At 35.9% G+C, this 17,777-nt stretch overlaps 1 protein-coding gene across 18 annotated transcripts in view; it reads right to left on the bottom strand.

Annotated features, from left to right (window-relative positions):
• The window catches only part of LOC108709750 (dedicator of cytokinesis protein 9), a 161,326-nt gene that overhangs the window by 46,061 nt on the left and 97,488 nt on the right, over positions 1-17,777 (bottom strand). For all 18 annotated transcript variants that reach the window (XM_041584268.1, XM_018249866.2, XM_041584279.1 and 15 more), the window contains exons 20-33: positions 16,617-16,740; positions 14,522-14,643; positions 13,808-13,894; positions 13,015-13,104; positions 12,581-12,696; positions 9,113-9,182; positions 8,879-9,004; positions 8,260-8,331; positions 7,393-7,539; positions 6,252-6,335; positions 4,425-4,530; positions 2,650-2,828; positions 880-990; positions 313-436 (exon numbers count right to left, since the gene is read on the bottom strand). In XM_041584268.1, the coding sequence (XP_041440202.1) occupies positions 313-436; positions 880-990; positions 2,650-2,828; positions 4,425-4,530; positions 6,252-6,335; positions 7,393-7,539; positions 8,260-8,331; positions 8,879-9,004; positions 9,113-9,182; positions 12,581-12,696; positions 13,015-13,104; positions 13,808-13,894; positions 14,522-14,643; positions 16,617-16,740 (1,558 nt within the window). The remainder of the gene's footprint in view (positions 1-312; positions 437-879; positions 991-2,649; positions 2,829-4,424; positions 4,531-6,251; positions 6,336-7,392; positions 7,540-8,259; positions 8,332-8,878; positions 9,005-9,112; positions 9,183-12,580; positions 12,697-13,014; positions 13,105-13,807; positions 13,895-14,521; positions 14,644-16,616; positions 16,741-17,777) is intronic.

The raw sequence follows: 17,777 nt of genomic DNA, 5'->3' as shown, positions 1-17,777 counted from the left end.
TACCAACAAGTCCAAAAGCAGTCCTAGTATTTCAGACATGCTAATTAGTGCTTAGGGCATGTGCAGAATGGCCAAGCGCACCAATCCAACACTCCAACTAGCCCCAGTGGGGCACTCAGTTTAATTACGCATTCACAGACCTGGGAGAAAGGGGTGACCTTAGGTATTCAGAGTTCACAGAGGACGCAGCTGATGTTACTTGGGCTTGGGATGCCAAAGCAAGTGCCCACAGTCTATAAATTTAGATGGGGGTTTATTTAAACTTGCATGTGATTCTTGACTCTAAGAGTATTGCAGGTATGCAAAACTTACCTGTTCCAGAAATAACACCAAACAGTTCTTTATGTAGGCTGTTATCCAAAGTGTTGCCAGGTTTTTGAGGTGTCATCATTGGGTTTGCAGAAGACACATTTGCAAGTGTTTCGTCTTTCAAACTCTTTAAATCATAAAAAGGTACACAAGTAAACAAGAACAAATATAAAATCAATATTCCTTGGCTGAACAATGTGTTACATTCCAAACAGTCTTTGGCTATAACATCAGCACAATAACTATTTCTCAGTAGCATGCTACAAAAGCTAAAACCATTATGCTAAGCATTGGTAGGGAAGGGAAAACCTAAAATCAGGCTATGTAAAATTGAGGTTTCAGAGTACCATAAAAAGTGTCCTCTGAGATTCTGTTGTAGTCAGATTTTAGAGCAACTGGCAATGCAAAGCAGAAGTACCCTTCCATTTAAAATGCAGATACATATCTTGTCTAGCATAGTGACACTATAACCATCTGTATTTTAAAGTTATCAACGCAAGAACTGCTTTCATATCACAAATGTAATTTCAGTGTGAAAATGTATTCAGCATACTATACTTCCATACTCACATTATGGCCTGCAGGAAATGGCGAAGTATCTTTCACATTAATCCGCTGCACATTCTCAATTAGAAGTCCAAACAAGGGAAGGTAGAGTGTGGCTAGTCTTGCCTGTTGACTCTAAAAACACAAGAGATTTTACAGATCAGTTAATTTTTTTAATTGTTTATAAAACGTGCAACAAGGGTTTTAATGTGCAAGTTTCCCATTCAAACATCTGAGAGATACAAATGTGCACCTGGCAATATATTTGGTTGCCATGGATTAATTGCCAGATGCTAATTTGGAAAATGTGATAAATGAAGCCTACTTTGTTTAGAGGTAACCACTAGTCAAAGCAGAACAAGCATTCTACCATTTCCATGACATAATTAGGTCACGACTATTCCAAGCCACAATTCAGTGTGCTGTGGCACAATAAAAGCCTCAGGCTTATAAATAATTATACCCCTAGTGCCCGGAATTATAGGCACAGTTGCCAGTGTATTGAAGAACTTAAAATATTAGAAAAGCAAGTGTTAACCACAGTCACTTACATTATTGCAACAAGTACCTTGTGCTGAATATACAGTACCATTAGCCTATTGCTTTAATTAGAAACTATGTTTTGTTTTTGTAATTTCTTGCATTAACAGGCAAAATTTGAAAATTAAACTAAAATCACATTTTACTTCCTAGTCACAATGAGCAGTCAAACGATTTTTTTTTTCTTTTAGATGTGGCTGCAGGCGACAAATCTCCCTAAAATGCCTCTCCATTGCTGGTAATAGCAATGGCTGGCGGTATGTTCAACTGATTGCAAAATTGCCCGAAGTTTCCTCAGGAAGCATCTTCGAGCGATTGGCCATACCACCAGCGATTTAAATTACCAGCAATGGGGAGGCATTTTCGGGAGATTTGTCACCCACAGCAGTGTTTATTAAATTGCTGCCAATAAACCTTTGCACGTGGCACTGCCCGGGCAAAGACACACGCTGCTATTTCGGAAGGTTCTTCCTGAACTGCCTTCAAGCCAGCTAGAATATAAATTGCCAGCGTGATGGTGCTAACTTTGGCTTTCCAAAATCGCCCAAAGTTTCCTCGTGAGGCTACTTTGGAAAACAAAGCGTTCAGAGTGCCATCCCGCTGGCAATTTACATTCTAGCCGGCAAGAAGGCAGTTCGAGGAGATTAGTTACCCGAAGAAGAAGCAATTTGTTGCTGGGCGACTAATCTCCCAAAATAGCAGCGTGTGTCTTTGCCCTAAAAGAAGACAGATTGTCAGTGGTTTGTTTGACTTTGATCCTTATGACCAGGAAGTAGAACATGACTATAATTTAATTTTCAGATTCTGTTTAGAGCACAAAATAACAAAAAAGTAGATATTACCTAATTAAAACAATAGGTATATACACAGCAAAAAAGGCAGTATAATGTCCCTTTAACGGATATTTATATAGTAGAAACATGACTTGACAATACATCAGCTGTCTGATGCATTCTTCATGAAACTGGAAAACAACCAAAAGCACAAATATTTGCATTGAACTGCTCATTTGAAGCTCTTAAGATACTTATGACCCATTGTATACATATACATCATTTTCAGAAAAATCTGGTCTTGTGTCAGTTGATGTTGGTTCCCTACACAGAGCAACAGGCCAATAAAAAATTAATTCTAACTTGCAATGCCATTTGGTGGAACATAAGAAAATGTTTCATGCAAGCTTACACCTTCAAAGCTTTAGATTTATCTATTGTTACGATGTGGTTTATATTAACTTGTACAAACTGAATTTACCCTGGAAGAATAACGATCATCAAAGGAATGCTTTATCATCAAACCCTTCAGAACACTGATTGCAATCTGTCGGATGTCTCTGAATTCCTGTAAGGCACTCCCAACCTCCCGAAGGAGGAGGCCCACCAAGAAATGATTCTTGCAGAAGTCATCTGTCAGGGTATAGTCAAGCTGCAGATCTGAAAAAAGTACACTGGGATTAATTTTATGCAGAATTAATGAAACGTTATATTTTAAGTAGCGTTTTGGAGAACTCTGTTTAAAAACATAACAAAAATTTATAGAACAGAGTATATGAGCAATGCAATATACCGATGAGTGTATTTCTGGGAACAGGATCAAAACCACATCACACAATTCAGAGAGCCAACCTATTCCTTGTCAGTACAAAATGCCATTTAATTAGGTAGATAAAGCAACAAGCATCACTTGAACTGAAAACAGACAAATGCGATGTGGTCCGCATCGGAGCTCACCTGGCATGTGTGTCCTCTCTTCCACTCGCTGGCTTGGCAAGATTTCAGCTACTCCAAGCCGGTATACTTCTTTAGCACAAAAAGTGGTTTTATTAATACACACTCAGTGGTACAATTCTTGTGTAGTGGGTGCGTTGTACCTACGCATTTCGTGCCTAGATACTCAGTACTTCTTCAGAGTCTCTACCACTGAGTGTGTATTAATAAAGCCACTTTTGAAAAAAATATCTGGCCCTCTATGGATGTCCAGAATAGCACCCAGTTATGCTGGACCTTTTTAACACTAGACCTAACTTAAGGTTTTTCTCTCTTGATTTAACCAGCTCATTAAACGCAATACCTATAATTAAATACGTAAATGACTGGTGCATAATGCCCTTAAGCAGTGCACCACTCCAGCATCTGTTACAGTCATGCCTGCTTGAATCAAAAGATTATAATCAGCAAAAGATACAGTTGCATGTAAGGATATTTGCTATGCTTAGTAAGCAACAAACAAAAACAAAATCAGTTACAACACATCACTCCCTGCACCTACCTACAGGGTGGTCTAATGACTCCACTGTTCGTGAATGAAAACATAATTCATAGGAAAAAAATTAAAACACAAAAATAAGGTGAAAATGAATTACTGACAAAACAAACTGATAAAAAGGTGAATATGCTTTTGTTACATTATACTGAAGTTACATGACCATCATACTATCATACATTGGGAAGATGAACGCTTGCATCAAAATGAGAGCCATATTGGTGAATAACAGCAGTGGACAAAGATACTGTAAGTGAACAGCATAGTTGGTTATTTGTAGATGCTGCCTGCTAGTATGTTTGTGATAAGAAAAAGTAACACGCTTATCCTATGGTGTATACTTTGAATCTTAAATATGCAGTGAATGCTGCTCATATGGGGAGATTGATTTTGTCTGCAGAATATGTCAATTTTTAATGTAAGATTCTAGAATTGCTCAGCATTTTATTCTTTTAACCTGCCAGATAAACAGTCATGAATGAACTAAATAAAGATGAAAATGAACAAATAAAATTATGTTCTCTAGGTCGATCAAGGACATTTTAAGGTATATATATGACCAGTCGTATTCCTGGTTTACTAAAACACATTAAATATAGCTGTTAAAGTTCTGAATAATGGCTAGAAGACTGCATGAACACATTTCTTTTACTTTTCCACAAAGCACAAGTGTCCCTGTTTGCACAAAGAAAGCAATATGATGTAAAATCAAACAGAAAGTAAGCAATTGTATATGTATTTAAAATAATGAGTTTACATTTAAGTACCTTGATATCTGAGGATCCGGCTAAATGGCATTGGTAAATTTAGAGGAATGTAATGTTCGTGATTGCAGACAACTCGCAAAAATTCAAACTTGTATTCAAAGAGAGTCTAAAGACCAGCAGAGGAAACAAAGTGTCATTAACTTAATATAAAAAGTAGACATGGTATTGCAGAAATACAGTAATCAACACAAAAATCAATTATAGTTACTGAGACATAAATGTGTGTCAGAGTGAAACAGGTGCCAAGCAGGTAGAATACTGGGAAATATACTACACTAACAATATTCATTTTTTTAAATAAATAATACAAACGTGAAACATTTTGCATAACATACATTTGGACATGGTCTTAAAAGTTCTTGTGGTAACATGGGTGTGGTTTAAAAACAGGAAATGGTCAACACTGGCTTTCATAATTGGCCCTCCAGCACGAAGGGTTGAAAAATAATGGCCCTCATTACCAGAAATATTGGACAGCATTGTTGTAGATGTCTACTTATTAAGAGCAAAAAAGGCCATGTCCACCTCATTATATGCTTTTTGGTAAATACAGTCTTTCCATATGCAGTATTCAAGAGCATATGTACAGTGGAACAATCACACAATCAAAAGTGATAAAGTACTATATGATCCTCCACAGTCTGATGTTGCTCTCAGTTGTGGTATTTTCAAGTAACTTCTTACTTGCACATTCTAGAATATATGTTGTATGCTTTGAGGACTATAATAATGCACAATTGTGTCTGGAACTCCCCTTTTAGATATCTGAATGCAGTCAAGGTAAGGACATTTAGATTACTTAGCATATAGTGGCTTTGCACTGAAGATACATGCCCTCTACACACAGGGAAATACTGTGAATTTATAGTGCACGAAATGAAGCAAATAGAGTCTTAGCACATGTAAGTCGGAATTTAAAAATGTTATGGTTATTATGCAATACCGTATAGGTATTCTATCTTTTTGGTATATCTATTAATATTTCCCCTCAAATCTCCCCGCAAAGCCGCCCCCGCAATCCTGCAATCACCCGACCCTCCGACACTGCTAAATGATCTTTTGAACCATTTCAATGACGCTGGGTTGGGGAGGTGAGATCCTTCCATAGGCTGATTACGAATCAAAACAGGACTTTAGCCTATGGAAGGATCACTCCGCCCCCCGCCCTGCATCACTGACGGAAAGCGGAAGATCAGTTAGCTGTGTCAGCCAGTCCGCTGCACACAGGTTTGCAGAGGGCTTTGCGGGGAACTGTTCCGTGTGCAGCATTTACTTCATACTGACACGTTCATATGATTTTTATAGGAATGTGTCAGTATTGCTTTAAGACTATTTACAGCTGTCGAAGGGTATGTTACATGCCTACGATATCTGTACTTCAGCGCTTAAGTTTTTAATGGTACAACCTCTTGAACAAGTATGGATTTCTTTGCCAGGTAAGCAATGTAATCAATGATAGCATTCAACAGGAATGGGAAACATAATGTCATGTCATAATATGTCATGTTAATATCATAATAAACTTCATGAATACAAGCTAAAAAGCATAAAACAATGATTTTGAAGTCCATGGTTTTCAGATATGAAATTAAAGTTAACATTTCAGGTAACAAGCAATTCCAGAAATAGCCTAGTGTTACCATTTGAGAATATGTCACATTATTTCAATTAGCATAATGCACCAAGCCTGAAATGTACCACAATGTAATGTGGCCTGCTTTAACCTACTCTGATATTTAACATAAGGGAGTTCGATACAAATGAAACAATGGTTTGACATTCAGCATCCAGGCAAAACAAGAATATAGCAAATAAAACAGTGCTTACCTTTGGATCCCCTGGTGCAAAGAAACTCATATAGTTGTTAATTTGCTTAAAAACAAAACCTCGGTCCATAAATGTGAAGCACCTCTGTAAATGATGAATAATGTTATGGGTGTTTATATATTAAAATTTTAGCCAAACAAATATGCAAATACTGCTGCAGAAATGTACAGAAACTATTACCCTAGCAACAAATTAATCCTTAGACACATGAAGTAAAAGTCACAAAAACTATGATGTGCCTTAAAAGAGGAAATTACTAAAATATATTCAAATATATCAAAGAGTGAACTTAGAGATCTCCACAGTCCGCAGAGTGAAATACCGCATCCATCTTCCGGCTGTTGGAGGAGTTTGCCGGTTTGCGACAACTGCGCATGCGTGGAATTACACAGAAATTGACGATTTCTCAGTCAGCTTACCGAGGAGCCAGAAGACGGGTGAGTGCAACTCCGCTGGAAGAATAGGTGCTGAGGGGTAAGTACAAAGTATGGGGCATTTCCCCAGGGGGGTAGTTAGCCTGGGGGGGAGGAAGGAGGGAAGTCTACCTGGGGTGGGAGGTACGGGTTTTTTTCCCCCACAAGTTGAATTCTCCTTTAAAAATCCCATAGAAATAAATGGAGAGAGGTGGTTTTTCACGCTGCGGACTGTGGCTATCTCTAACTTCACTCTTTGATAAATCTTCCCTTTAGTATGCTGTAGGCTATGGTATTATAGAACAAAAAAACCTCTACTTGCTTAAGCGTTTAAGCATAAGAACAACAAAAATAGCAACGAAGACTCAAAGTTTATCTGTTTTTTTTGGCTGTCAGGGTCTAAAAAAAATCCTGAATTTTTTCTTGCAGACCAAAAAAGATGAAAAATAATAATTTTAAAACCATAAAAAAACACAAAGTAAAAAGCTTCTGTGCCTTTATTCGCCACTCTTACAGTGTCTAATTGGATCCTTCCCATTCCTTCTGATTTTAAACTAGTTTGCGCTGGATGGAAGCAAGGGAAACAAATACCTAATTGCACTCCTAATAAACTGGACAGTTTGTGTTCAGATTGCAAAACAAGAAACATCATAACTAAAAGTAATGTACTAATAAACTCATTTGTATGAAGAATGTTTCTTTTAAGTCCATATACCAGTTTAAAATACCTTGATGAAGAAAGCCAAGCTGTGATTGGCATTCCTTGCGGCTTCAGGAATTTCCTTGTATTTTTGTGTAATATGCGGCATTAGCATATTAACCAAAGTTTCAACGGTATGATGAAATGAAGCTGGAAATCTTTGGTTTCGCAGTAGCTAAAAGCAAGCAATAAAGTAGTTTAAGATTTGGAATTTTGTGTGTGTGGTTCTTCAAAATACGAATATAATAAATAGGAAACACTATTATACTACAAGGACTGGAGCACAACTATATAGATCAAAACATATATAGATTTTAGAATTTTCTAAACAGCAATATTTTACATTTATATTAAAATAGACAGCAATAATTTGTAAATCTTTATAAAACTTAAAGGGCACCTAAGAGTCTGTGGGGGTTTATAATTTTAAACATTAGCAAAAAAGGAAAGCAAGACTAATAATAGCAGAGCATGTATTTAATCTATTACTCAGGCTTTTTTTGTCTTTAAACTAAGTGCCAGACTAAAGCAAAAGCTAAAACCTATAGAATTGATCCTACAGGATTGAGCAAATTTACTGATTTTCAGGTTTCTGAATTACCTTTTGAATTCAGAATTATATTATTGTATTTTTGCTTTTATTTAGTGAGCCTTTCCTATAGTGATTAAGTACTAAAATTGCTAAAAAGACATCAACAGACAGTCGAAAGTGATGAAAATCTAATAAGAGAATAACAAGCAAGATAATAGCATATATATATATATATATATATATATATATATATATATATATATATATATATATATATATATATATATATATATATATATAGAACATAATTAAACAGTCATAAAAATGGTGCTACACAAATATATTTATTACTAATGTACATACCTTTACTTTTGAATTTTCAACAAGGTGTTGAGCCATTGACTTTATTAAGATTTCAAAGAAAAACCAGGAATACTGCAAATGAGAGAAAAGAATCTGTTAGTGAATAGATATTTTTTATCACTTGCCAATTCACTACTTAGTCTTTCTTTTCCCCCTTTACTTAAAAGTAAGCAAAGGGTCAATGGGAATATGTCATTTTAAAATGAGTCAAGACATATTATTTTTACTTTCATTATTTTGGCCCTGTTGGATTCCCTTGATTGCCAGATAGCCCTATTTGTTTTATCTGTACATTATCCGCTTGCCACTCCTTGAAGCAGGGTCTGGGGCTGGTGCACCTGGGCCACTGGTTCTATTTGAATAGGTATCTACATTGGTATTCAGCAGCGCCTCTCCTTTTTCTTGTCTAACATTTACTTAGAAGCCCAAGGGAAAACCTTTGAGAAGGGCAACAGGTGGTGACCCAAATTGTGGACTTCTAAATAAATTTAATTATTTGACAGACCTGTTCAGAGCACTATATTGTGTTTGTATATGTACATATATTTATGTCACTATTCATAGAATATACAGGCGTACCCATGATGATTCAACACAAGTCATGAAATGTTCTATATACCTTAAGGAGCTTATTGCTAGTTAGAAAATCTGCAGATGGCTTGAGGATTGTTGTCATAGACTTAGCCAGCTCTTCATGCATGGTTTTGCATTCTGAAGTGATGTATGGCTCAGCCTTGTAGACATACTAAAAGCATAACATGAGTAATAGTATAAATAGTAGTTTAAAAAACAGTAGTATTATGCAGTAGTATCTGAATATTCTGTATTTTAATGAATAATAAGCATTGCCTACCTTAACAAAGGATCTAAGGTAGCTTTCCAAACCTTCCTCATGGCAAAGAGCAACCACATGGATAATAACCCTAAAACATGCAGAGAAATTAAATTGTACTATTAAAATAATGGGAAACATAGGTGAGATTTGACTGACATGCTCGAACTAGTGCCGTCAGGCAACTTTTACAGAGGGCAATTAATGGGGGGTGTCAGTAATTTTGGCATGCCTACTAATAAGGTGGAGTAAAAGTTGGCTGATATTGTCCCCAAGGCAATTACCATTTATAAACACACAAATATGCAATACTAGTTAAAAGCCTCTACAGATAAATGCTATGTTGAGCAATACTTTTAGAAGGAATCTGCAACAATATAGCTACCATTGATTAAATTGCAGGCTTTACCTATATTTCAAAGATATTCTAGTGCTTCAAACTAGGTAGATCAGCTTCTCAGTAAGGTAAAAATGGTCATTTAAAACAAAGCTACTGTTAAAGGAGAAATAAAATACAATAAACAAAGTGGCTGAGCTGTAGCACTGGGTAGTATTGCTAAACTTTTCATTCTTGTTAGAGGGACAGCTGCTCATATAAACATTGCACTGACTCTTCTAAAGCAATCTACATAAATCTAAAATCTAAGACACACTGCCATTACCTTGGCAGAATAAGAACTGCTGATGCTCTCATTACCAAGGTGGAGAAATTACTACTTCATCTATTTGGGCAGGCAAGCCCACATTGTGTGAACCTAGGAACAATGCCTTCATAACAAAATAGGGATGGTCATCTCATTTCTGCTTTTGATATACAGAAACAGTGCTGAAATCAATATGTAAGTCAATTAGCCAACAAAAAAACCCCCAAAAAACTTGTAACCAAGCAGTTGCCAAACTGAATAACATTGCTGCTTTTCTATGAGAATTCCCCGGAAAGCATTAAAGGAAAATTATACCCCCTGAAAAATGTAGTTCTCTATAAAAATATATTGCATAAAACAGCTTATATGTAAAACCCTGCTTCATGTAAATAAACCTTTTTTATAATAATATACCTTTTAGAAGCATGTGCCATTGGGTAATCATAAATAGAAAAATCTAAAAATAAGGTCCCTAGGATTCACGGTGCACTCAAACAAATCGTACATGTGAGTTAATTAACAGAGAGAGACAGAGTTCTGTCTTTTGCTTCCACACTTCTTCCTGTTACAGTTAGAGTTGTAGTATTTCTGGTCAGGTGATCTCTGAGGCAGCACAGAAAATATCATAAATGGTGGTGCAAGGCAAAAGATGTAAAAGGGCAATAATTACTTAAATATATATTCCAGTTTGATACGATTCTTTATTATGTCACTTAATTTGATACTGTTGCTTAAGTATTCATTTTGGGGGGTATCCTTTTTTCTTTAAAGGGGCTGTTCACCTTCCAACAGGTTTTGAAGTTCAGTTGTTTTCAGATTGTTCACCAGAAATAAAGACTTTTTTAAATTACTTTCAATTTTTTACATTTTTTTTTCTGTTTTTCCAAAATTGAAGTCTAAAGTTTAATGTTCCTGTCCCTGATATTTCAGTGTGGCAGCTCAGTGATTCAGGTGCAAATTCTAAACTGTTACATTTAATTGTAACAATTTGCTACATTTACTTGATACATTTCTCAGCTACATCTATGGAATATTAGCAGCTATTGCATCAATTATAACAGCTGCTTTTAATGTAACTCCGAGATTCTGTTTAGTAGGGAAGTTTATTAACTTAATGTATCAATTTAAAACAGTTTACAGAGTTGGTGATCCAACTTCAAACAGTTGCTTCAGAAAGACATAAGGTGGTGAAAAAGGAACCTTTAAACTTCAATATTAGAAAAGCGATCACAAATAAAAAATAGAAAGTACGGTAACTGAGAAAAGTCTATTTCTGGTGAATGATCGGAAACCAACTGAACTGAAAAAACATATTGGAAGATGAACTACCCCTTTAAACGAACACACATTTTATTTTTTTAAATCTCTTATTTTTACATGAAGTTCAATGAAATAGGTACAGTCAGTGGTTGCACAATCTTTATGTAGTAGTACATGAGTTTACGAGGACCATTTGAGTTACAACATTAACATTGTAGTTTAAGGAAAGGGGCAATATTTGTACATAAAAACAGAATAAGAAAGAAAAACTAAAATAAAACTAAATAATAACCAAATAAATGGGTGGTATATTTCTATTGTGCTAAAGCCTTTGCCATTTACTGTTTGGATTTGCAATAATTCAGCCATGGGGAACATTTTTCTGTATGTTTATCTATTTGGTCTGTTAATAAAGCGTTTAAATACAATACATTTCGTGTAATGTTTATTCTTCCTTCCATCTCGTAATTCATAATAACTTTTTGTAACCATTGTTTTGCTAGATTAATCGTAGCTGCTGCTAAAATCTGAGAGTTTATTGTGTAATTTATTTAACTCCTTGTAGGTAGTGTTAGCAAGGCTAAGTGCATATCTTTCTGTATTGGCTTCTGGAATACTTCTGGAATACTGTTTGTATTAGTTTAAAAATATCATCCCAGTATGCGACTGCCACTGGTCATGTCCACCGAGTATGTATAACATTGCCTATTTCGCCACATCCTCGAAAGCACAATGGAGGCGAGGAAGGATCAATTTTGTGCTTTCCTTTCAGGAGTGATGTACTTTGTAGGCCCATTCTTTTATGGCTGTATTGGGGCAAGATCTTAAAAATGGAGGTCCATGTATTTTGTGAGAGCTCTTGTCCCAGATCTCTTCCCCAATCCGTCATATATTTTAGAGGGTATTCAAATTTTGAGATAGTAGTAGCTTATATAGAAGAGAAAGCAACCCCTTGAGTTTACCTGCTTGTTGGGAACAAGTGTTTCTAATAGGGAGGGGAGATTGTTCCCGAAGGGTTTATTGTTTTTATAAAGTGTCCTAAACTAACACAAATTTTGATGTATAGTGTGATAAACTATTACACAGGAAACTACTGTACTGTGCTGCATCTATACCAAACCCACAAATTGCCACCTCTGGCCTTAAAGGGGTTGTTCGCCTTTTGTTAACTTTTAGTATCATGTAGTGAGGGATATTCTGAGACAATTTATAAAAATTTAGCAACCATGCACTGATTTGACTGGAATATGATTAGGAGAGGGCCTATTTAAACAGAAAGATGAATAATAAAAAGTAGCAATACCAATACATTTGTAGCCTTACAGAGCATTTGTATTTAGATGGGGTCAGTGACCCCCATCTGAAAGCTGAAAAGAGTCAGAAGACGGTAAATAATTAAAAAAAATGCTAAAAGTTAACTTAATGGTAACCACCTCTTTAATGTGAAGCGCTGTTACCAGTAAGAGGATATTAAACTGGTTTGGAGGCATTAAATAAAGTAATTATTCTAACCTAGGGACTAATATAACTCATTGTTTTACTCCGTGTGGAATACATTTTAGGAAACACACAAAAAAAGTCTCACCTTGTAACATTGACTGCAACCTCTTCCTGTGTAGCCCGGGTAAGGACTCTCCACATCTGGTTCAGTATAGTAGGAAGGAACGCTATCATTACATGCCCTTCCATTGCATGAAGTCCCTGAGATTGAAAACATTGTGTTTTTGTGTTAAACCTATGGAAAAGCTGCCCTGTAGAATTCCAGTTATAAAAACTACAAATATTTGTTCCTCAAACCTGTAGAAAATTCTTTACTGCACAGAGCAATGTATACAAGCAGCTGCAAAAGCACCAACATGTTTGCAGATGAACTTGATTTGATTTTCAACCATTAACACATACATTCAACCATCTATTTGTACATTGTATTATATTTAGGTTTACAAAACATAGAAAAAGCTATACCTAGCAAACCACAGAGGTAAAACATATTTAGAAAGCCAATTATATCACAAGTACCTTTAAATACTTTACAAGGTCACTCCCTACAGCTTGTGCTCCTGATTCTGTTTTCTGACAATACTGAAAAAAGTTGTGCAAGTGCAGGTCCTAAAAGGCAAAACAAAGGATTAAAATGGATTTTTCTGTATCAAGAATAAGCACAGCAGAGGAATAACAAAATAATTACAAAGTAAGTTATTGTCAAAAAGTGAAAACTCAGTGTCCCACTGCTTAGCCAGAAGAAAAAGCAAAACAGTTTTGAACAATGGTTTATGCTCACCATATGCTACACGCTGCTGGGTCATTTGACAATTTAGCCATAAAATGATGGAACGGATTAATTAACCTGTTTATGATCTAAAAGACTGTCTTAGGGCACAAAGGATAGTAAACTGGTTACATATTAGCCTGCCAGTCAGGTTTAATGGTTGTCATTTATAGGCTATAAAAGGTGATTCAGAAAGAATAACAGTAGGAGGATTGGACACTAAAGCAAACTATAGACACTTGGGGGCACAGATTGCAATTTTCCATGCATTTTCATTATCGTTTTTGTTTTACATTCTTTTTTTAAATAAAAATTGTGGAAAATAGAAACTTTGACCAACATTCTTTTCCACTGTAGCACCAGCTGACTGATAAATCTGTGCGTTAATGATAGTTGTTGACAGTTAAGAGATGTTCTCATACAGTAAGTCTAGTGCATATGGAAGTAGAAAACTTTGGGTCAAGTCATAATTATGAGGAAGTAGTGTTGGTGCTCAGTAACTATGTAATGATTTATCCAATTTCTTATAAGAGGAAAATGTACCTGTGCATACACTGTAGATACCAAATGGGTTGTAACTTTCAGCAGTGGCTTGGCTCCCTCAACCCATTTAATCTCAGGGCCAGAATGCTTAAAAAAAATCACATTAAAAAAAAAAATCAACAGATGACAAAATAGAACACTGGCATAAACAAGTTTTTAATGTTTATTGATGCATTCTGATTTTTTTTTTTTTTTAAAAAAAAAAAAAGGAAACAAAGTATATCTCTGCCTTTCATAATGAGATTAATAAAAAGGACTTGTCCTAAAGACATTTTTAACATAGTCTTTTAATCACAAAACATCTGTGGTTTGTTGCTATTCATTTTGCTAAACAGGACAAACAGGGAAACTGAAGCTATTCCATGTTTGGTCCTTGCAAGACAGATAACTATATTACCAGTGTATAGATAAATTATATTATAGATCTTTTGTTACAGGTAAAAGTATTTTCAGCTCAAGATCAAAACATTTAACTTGTGCTTAAAAGAGGAATACAGTCTATTAAAGTACATTCAATAAAGTACTCTCTCTTTTAGGTCAAATAAAAGAATGCAATGCCAAAATAGGTCTCTTAAGTGCATAAACAGACTGTGCAGACAAACCCAAGAAATGTATCAAGTCTCTTTAGTAAGAAACAGAGAGACAGTTGTTTCTTCTTCAAGGGGGTTGGGTTTATACTGAGCACAGAAGAATATTTAAAAAATAAATCTATACCTTGCCCATTCCAAGTTCTTGATATCCAATGTATCCAACTGGGAGGTTAGCAGACACAGGGATGTTCTGTTCATTTGTCACCACACGGCCATCTTTAAGCAAGGGCAACCAGGCATATCCAACTGTAAGCAAATTAAACGAATTTTCAGACAGTGTACAATTACCTGCATTGAAGTTGTGGTCACACTGTATACTTTTAGCTCTTTCCATGGCCAATGGGCTGTTGGAAGGATTACAAAAAGTCATAATATGGGTGCACTAAGATAACAGAAGAGGTTTGCAGGAGATCAGTAAACCGGCACAAACACAAAAGCAGATGGGATACACACAATAAGGCATATTTACATATTTTAGCACTTTGATGCTCTAGTTTGTTAAGCAGTTATTACAATAATCAAATTTGTGGAATGACTGGAAAGCCATGGAGGGAAATGGAAATGAGAGGAAAAAAATTACAAGAGAGCGCTGTCAGCCATTGGTGTCTGCAGAAATTTTTTCAAGGGGGGGTATAAATAACTGTTTTTCTAAGACTAAGCCCGTATACAATAACTATGTGCCAAGTCTGTAGGAAACCAGTTTATTGGCAAAATCCATAAAGTCACTCATAACCAGGGGGCTGTTTAAAGGAGAAGGAAAGGCTAAAATTAAGTAAGCTTTATCAGAAAGGTCTATATAAATACACCAGTAACCCCTCAAAGTAATGCTGCTTTGAGTCCTCTGTCATAAGAAACACTGCATTTCTTTCATTTTATTGTGTACACATGGGCTCTGTATCAGACTTCCTGTTTTCAGCATAAACCTCCAGGGGAGGGCTTGAGCATGCTCAGTTTGCTCCTCTCCCCCTCCTTCCTCCCATCCCTGCTGTAATCTGAGCTCAGAGCTGTAAGTGAGCAGGGAGAGACTCAGGCAGGAAGTGATGTCACACCAAGATTATATGGCAGCTTCTATCCTAAACAAACAGAGACAGTGTCTAGAGCAGTTTACTCAGGTATGGTAAAGCATTCTGCAGAATAAATATAGTGTTCTAGCTTGCACTATTGTGGCTAATCTGTTGGCAATAAACTGTCTTGGAGCTTTCCTTCTCCTTTAAGTAGAGAGTATAAACCATGAAAATCTGACATGCATCGAGCTGTGAAACTTTTTTCACCTCTAAATAACACACCCATTTTACAAAAACATACCCCAGAAAAGCGCATAGAATTATTACAGAAAATGGATAGCGAGTTATTAACCCCAGATCAGCCAGTATAATGATTGTAGAAATGGTCAATGAACACTCAATTAACTCCAGACATTCCAGTAAAATGAATGCAGACTGGATAGATTGAAAGCATTCCCTCACCTACACTTGCACAAGCAGAATAACACTAGATTCCGCTCTCCTGCTGTTCCTACACTGCTTGCCTCTCTCTGCTTATAAAAAAAATCAAAGATGGCCATGCATTCCACAGCCATCTTATATTTCTTCTCCAAAAGCAGGTTGCTGAGAAGAACCAAGGACAAACAGGGCAAGGTGGGACACTTAAACAGTGATCTGGGATAGGGGGCTGTGAGATATGCAAAATTCCAGAGAGGGGGTGAGTGCCCCTGTTTGCGAACATCCATGCTGCCAGGAGACTTGGGGAACAAGCAAAACATTATGGCATAAAGAGGGAGAAGTAGATAGGGTCAGGCAAAGTGTTATTTACAAATTAATAAAGGCATAAAACGGGGTCTGGAGGAAAGAGGCAGGACAGGGAGTGGGATGTGTTGGGCTGTCAGACAGGATGGGGAGTAGTTTTGGAAACCAATAGGGCAGAAAACTGAGAAAAAGGAAGCAAAGATTGTGTGCTTCTTGTGGCAAAGTATTTGAAGGACAGATAATACTGTATAACTTCCATCAATTCTGAAAGTTAAATTAGTAGTAGATGTAAACACCTCAAAATGTTCTTCTTTGCAACCGACCATTCCTATATTATAGGGTAGAGCTTATATCTAGTGATAATCTCGTAAAATGTATGTTTTTTGAATACATTGCTTTTCCACATATTTTGCTGCTGATGCTGCCAATTAAAAATGTATATTACACTTTGGTTAAAATATAATCTGAGCAAACCTTGGCTTTCTATAACATCTTTCTTTTTTGTGCCTCCTTTGCTTGAAGTATCACAGCTGACATGGAAAAAAGTGAACAACAAATGGTGCTTTTCATGAAGTTGTGTGGGAAGTTCAATTTTAATCTGCAGGAGAAATTTAAAAAAGTACTCATCATAAGATAATCTAGAACTGCAGCTCTTTTATTTGGCAAAAAAAAAAACAATACATATTTAATAAAGTTGCACTTTTATCCCTATACTGTACATAACAGTGACTTATTTACTACATAATACATTGCCTATAATAGTTAAAAGTACTCTATATAGTGCATTAGTATTCTGTAAGCTGCATTCATGTTGTATCTATGTCCACACAGGGGATACAAATGAAAAGTTTGAACATGTACTCATCAAACCACCTGCTTTCTGTGTCTTTAAATTAGCAATAGAATTGGTTGTACTGGAGGTAAACGAGAATGATAGCTTCCTCACTAACACATGATTGACATGGCAGCATTACTGGTCAGGTGTACAAATGAGATGAATATACTTCTAATAAAAGGAATGTGTATCTTAATAGGAAAAATTAGAACATAACCTGCCAGGATTGAGATCAATAAGGAAGGTAGAAGCAATGTATACAATAAAAATGTTTTCCACTGTACCCTCAATCACAAAAAAAGGAAAACACTTTAAATAAACAGCTAAATGAATAATCCATATTTGCCTTGTGACCCAAAAAGCTGCATCATACCAGAAAACTGATATGGTCTTGCAATCTTGCATTGAGCAGAAGAAATATCAAAAACCTAAGAATCTCTCAACAAAGTTTGACACAATTACTATTGCAGTTTGTTTGGTTGAGTTGTTTTTTTTCATTCTAGACTGACTGACCTAATCTAGGACACACATACAAAAATGAAAGCTGATGTTGTAGAGGCTGAACAAAATAATAATGCATTAAAATTCATTTGGTCAACTTACAATGAAAATGAACATACAAAAAATACAAAAAGCTAGCAGCTGCATACAGTATATCCAGAACATGCATATATTGCCTTAAAGGAGTTGTTCATCCTCCAACACAATTTCCAGTTCAGTTGGTTTCAGAATGTCCACCAGGAACAAAGACAAATTTGATAAATTTGCACAGTTACCTGTTTCTTCAAAAAGTATGAATA

Source organism: Xenopus laevis, chromosome 2S (genome assembly GCF_017654675.1).
Source record: "Xenopus laevis strain J_2021 chromosome 2S, Xenopus_laevis_v10.1, whole genome shotgun sequence".
NCBI lineage: Eukaryota > Metazoa > Chordata > Amphibia > Anura > Pipidae > Xenopus > Xenopus laevis.
This window is presented reverse-complemented; position numbering and strand designations above follow the sequence as displayed.